General features: G+C 46.7%; 1 protein-coding gene across 1 annotated transcript; it reads left to right on the top strand.

The window, feature by feature from the left end:
* The first annotated feature begins 588 nt into the window (after window positions 1-588).
* LOC117793260 (heterogeneous nuclear ribonucleoprotein U-like protein 2) lies at window positions 589-3,534 on the top strand. Its single transcript, XM_034633544.1, has 4 exons — window positions 589-1,025; window positions 1,243-2,019; window positions 2,077-2,937; window positions 3,003-3,534. The coding sequence occupies exons 1-4, from the start codon at window positions 878-880 to the stop codon at window positions 3,521-3,523; spliced, it is 2,307 nt and encodes a 768-aa protein (XP_034489435.1). The 5' UTR covers window positions 589-877; the 3' UTR covers window positions 3,524-3,534.
* Window positions 3,535-3,694: the final 160 nt, after the last annotated feature.

Below are 3,694 nucleotides of genomic sequence, written 5' to 3'. Positions count from 1 at the left end.
AATTTGGCTATTTAGGCATTCGTTGCCACAATCATCACAATCTACTTTTAAAACCACTCCATAGGTGGCGTATTTAAGTTCCGCAAACCGTCAAGAGATGACGCCTCCGTTTTGAAATGTGTGGCATCCTTAGTTCCCAGAAAAAGACGAAATCTTTTTGAATAAGGGAATTATTTCATACAAGCTCACCTCCCGAGAAGTGACAACTTCGCTACTTCTTAACAATTATCACTATTATTTTATCGATATAATAATTTGGTTTACTTGGAAAAGTAAAGAATTGTTTAAAAGTTACATTTTTTATTTAAATTGCACGCCAGAAATCTTTAGCTCCGATTGTGGCGGTCGGGCGATAGCTAGTATACAATAAAATAATGGATAATATAATAAGTGAATTATATGATGACCAACTCGTTTGGTCATCCAAACTTCAACAGCTGAACTAAATCCTTAATAAACTACTAAGAGAAACTCTAATTGCGGCACATGTATATTTATTTTTGCGAGTTATAAAACCTATCGATATATGCAAAACCAAATTGATCATTTATGTCGTAACCAATCGATAGCATTAAGCATTCCCTTCATTCTTAATCGCAGCCAACTTCACATCAACGCGTTCTCGGTATAGGTTTTAGCCATTATTTATTCGCAATAAATGCGAATGCAATTGCGAAAGTTAATTTGATTCGCTACATTTGCGAAATAGGACTAAATTCAATTGTCGAAATACAAAACGCACCGATTTCGCATATTATTTACTTGCTCAGTTCTACGTTTTCTTTCCGCCTCAATCGTTGTGCGCGACAGTGAGAGTGTGTGTGTGTATATTTGTGCGTGACGCGCTGCTGCCGCCATTCAAGATTGAAGCAAAAAAATGGATTTGGCGAAGCTGGACAAGATGAAGGTGGTAGACCTGCGTAACGAACTGCAAACGCGCGGTCTCGATACCAAAGGCGTTAAGGCTGTGCTCATCGAGCGTTTGCGGGCACATGTCGAAGGTTCTGCCGGCGGCGGCGATGGAGGTAAGTTTCAGTGTGAGTGTGCTTGTGTGTGTATGCATCAGTGCGCTTTTTTTTTTTTCTTATGTGTTTGTGAGAATATCTCAAAGTTTTCAACTGTGTGTGTGTGCGTGTGTGTATGTAATGCGGCTCAGCATGTTTTTGTTGTAAACGAGCCTTATATAACCAAAAAGATAACATTTACATGAATTAATAACAATGTTTTTTTTCCACACGCTAGATGGCGCTCCACTGACGCCAAGCCGACGTCAGCGTCGAACGCGCTCAATGTCGCGCTCACCATCGCCAGTTGCAGCGGCACCAGTTGCCACCGAACCAGAGCTGGAGACTCTAGAAGAGGAAGAACATGCTGCAGCTGAGCCTGTGGGCGAAGCTGATGCTGATGCAGATGCCGAGTCGGAGAAGGTGGCAGAAGAGGAGGAGGGCGATGAGGAAGCACAAGAACAGGAAGAAGAGTCTAATAATATGGAACAGGATGAACAGGATGAGGAGACAGAGGAAACAGATGCAGCTGTAACTGATGAACAACAAGCAGAGCTGAATGAAGATGTGGCCATGACAGAGGATGCCATAGAAAAGGAGGAAGCAGAGCAGGATGAGTCAAACGACTCCAACCAACAAGAGAAACATGATCAAACAGACGAGAACGATAAACCTGCTGCTGATGCGGCTGCAGATGCTGAAGCGGTTGGCGAGAAAGCAGCTCATCAATCGAATGGCGACACTGAGAAAATGGATGTAGATGGAGAAGCTGCCGTTGCCAAGACAGACGAGCAGGAGGACAAGGACAAAGAAAGAGATCAGGACAAAGAGAAGGAGAAGTCCAATGAACGACGCAAACGATCGCACAGTAACTCACGCTCGCGCAGCAGTTCACGTTCTCCAAAGCGTCGGAGCGGCGAAAAGCGCGACTCCAAGGCGGCTGCTGCTGCCGAAGAGCGAACTGTGGCCGAAGATGAGCCTACCATGGAGGAGAATCAAGTGGGCCTCAGCTGGCGTAAGTAGAATACTTATACAGATACAATATGATATGCTTAACTTTATTATCTTGTAGTTGATTCGGATCTGCATCTGCGAATCGATGCAACCAACTTTACATCCGCCAAGCCTCTGAATTCGGAGATCTACTCGCTGGTCTGGTCCGGAGTACGCGCTAATTACGGCGTACGCGAGGGCAAGGTGTGCTTTGAAGTACGACTCACGGAGGAGTCGGTGCCGGAGAACGCTCATCATTTCCGTGATGAGCCAAATGTGCGCGGTTTTCGTGTCGGCTTCTCAACGCCAAAGTCCTCGTTGCTACTGGGCGAAGCGGAACATTCCTATGGTTATTGTGAGAACGGTCGTAAGGCCAATAATGGCGAATTTACCAGCTATGGCAAATTATATCAGCTGGACGATGTTATCGGTTGCTACTTGGATCTGGAGAGCACGCCGTGCAACATCAAGTACACCCTCAATGGAGAGGATCTGGGTATTGCCCATGAGTTTGACAAGAGCATTTTAGGTGAGGAGGACGCACTCTTTCCGCACATTCTCACCAAGGGCTACGAGTTCACTGTGAACTTTGCTAACGGCGAGGAACTGCTCGTCAATGCTGAGCGTAAAACCCGCAAGCGTCGTAAGCAGCGTGCAGAGTCGCACAAGGATGATGACAACGATGGCGAAAAGTGGAAGGTGCTCGACGAGGCCACCGCCGATGATGATGAGCTCGAGAAGAAGGACGACGAAGCCAAGCCCGCCGCAACCGAGCAATCCGAGGAAGGTGACAAGCCTGAGGATAAGGCTGAGGCAAGCAGCGCCAGTGCCGAGGAAGAGGAATCCAAGGAGGCCAAGGCCGAAGGAGAGGAAGCGCAATCAGAGCAGGCACAACCAGCCGAAGCCGCTGAGGTCGCACCGGATCAGGCCGTCGAACCTGGTGAGTTGTACCCACATCAACGAAATCTCTGCAAGTGTTACAACATTTATTTTATTTTCTTACAGCTGAAGAAGCAGCAGAGGTTCCCGCCGAGACAACAGCTGTTGCCAATGGCGATAGTCCAACTGATGCTGAAAAAGTTACAGAAGATTCAGAGGTTGCTGATAAGCCAGAAACTTTATCCAATGAGGAAGAATCAAAGGCCAAAGCAGATGAGGAGGAGGAAGAGGATGGCCCATCGCCAAATAAGCGTGTCAAAACTGATTCCGAGACAGAGAAAGCATCAGCCGAAAAAACAAAACCAGCTGAAGATGAGTACGAGGATGTTGTTCCCGTGCCCCGAGATACTGTCACCCTACTTCCGGACTACATACTGTTGGCTCTGGTGCCCGTCGAGCAACTGATTGCCGGACCACGACGCGCTGAGTCGCGTAAACAATGCGAAGTCATCTTACTTGTCGGTCTCCCAGGTGCTGGCAAAACACACTGGACACAGAAGCATGTGTCGGAGAACGCCGATAAGCGTTACGAGATCATTGGACCTGATAATATCATAGCCAAAATGACGGTGAGTGTGCCAACATAGAAATTAATTGGAAATTAAGTTTAAGAGCACGCGAATAAAACGCATGACTAGGAAATACACTACCTTACAAATAGAATATAGACTTTTGAGCTACACCGAAGTTTACCGCTGTCTCTTATACACATCTTTTGTGCGTGACGCGCTGCTGCCGCCATTCAAGATTGAAGCAAA

Source organism: Drosophila innubila, unplaced genomic scaffold (assembly GCF_004354385.1).
Source record: "Drosophila innubila isolate TH190305 unplaced genomic scaffold, UK_Dinn_1.0 56_U_U, whole genome shotgun sequence".
NCBI classification, from domain to species: domain Eukaryota; kingdom Metazoa; phylum Arthropoda; class Insecta; order Diptera; family Drosophilidae; genus Drosophila; species Drosophila innubila.
The sequence above is the reverse complement of the archived record's forward strand: the minus strand, read 5'-3'. Positions and strand labels throughout refer to the sequence as shown.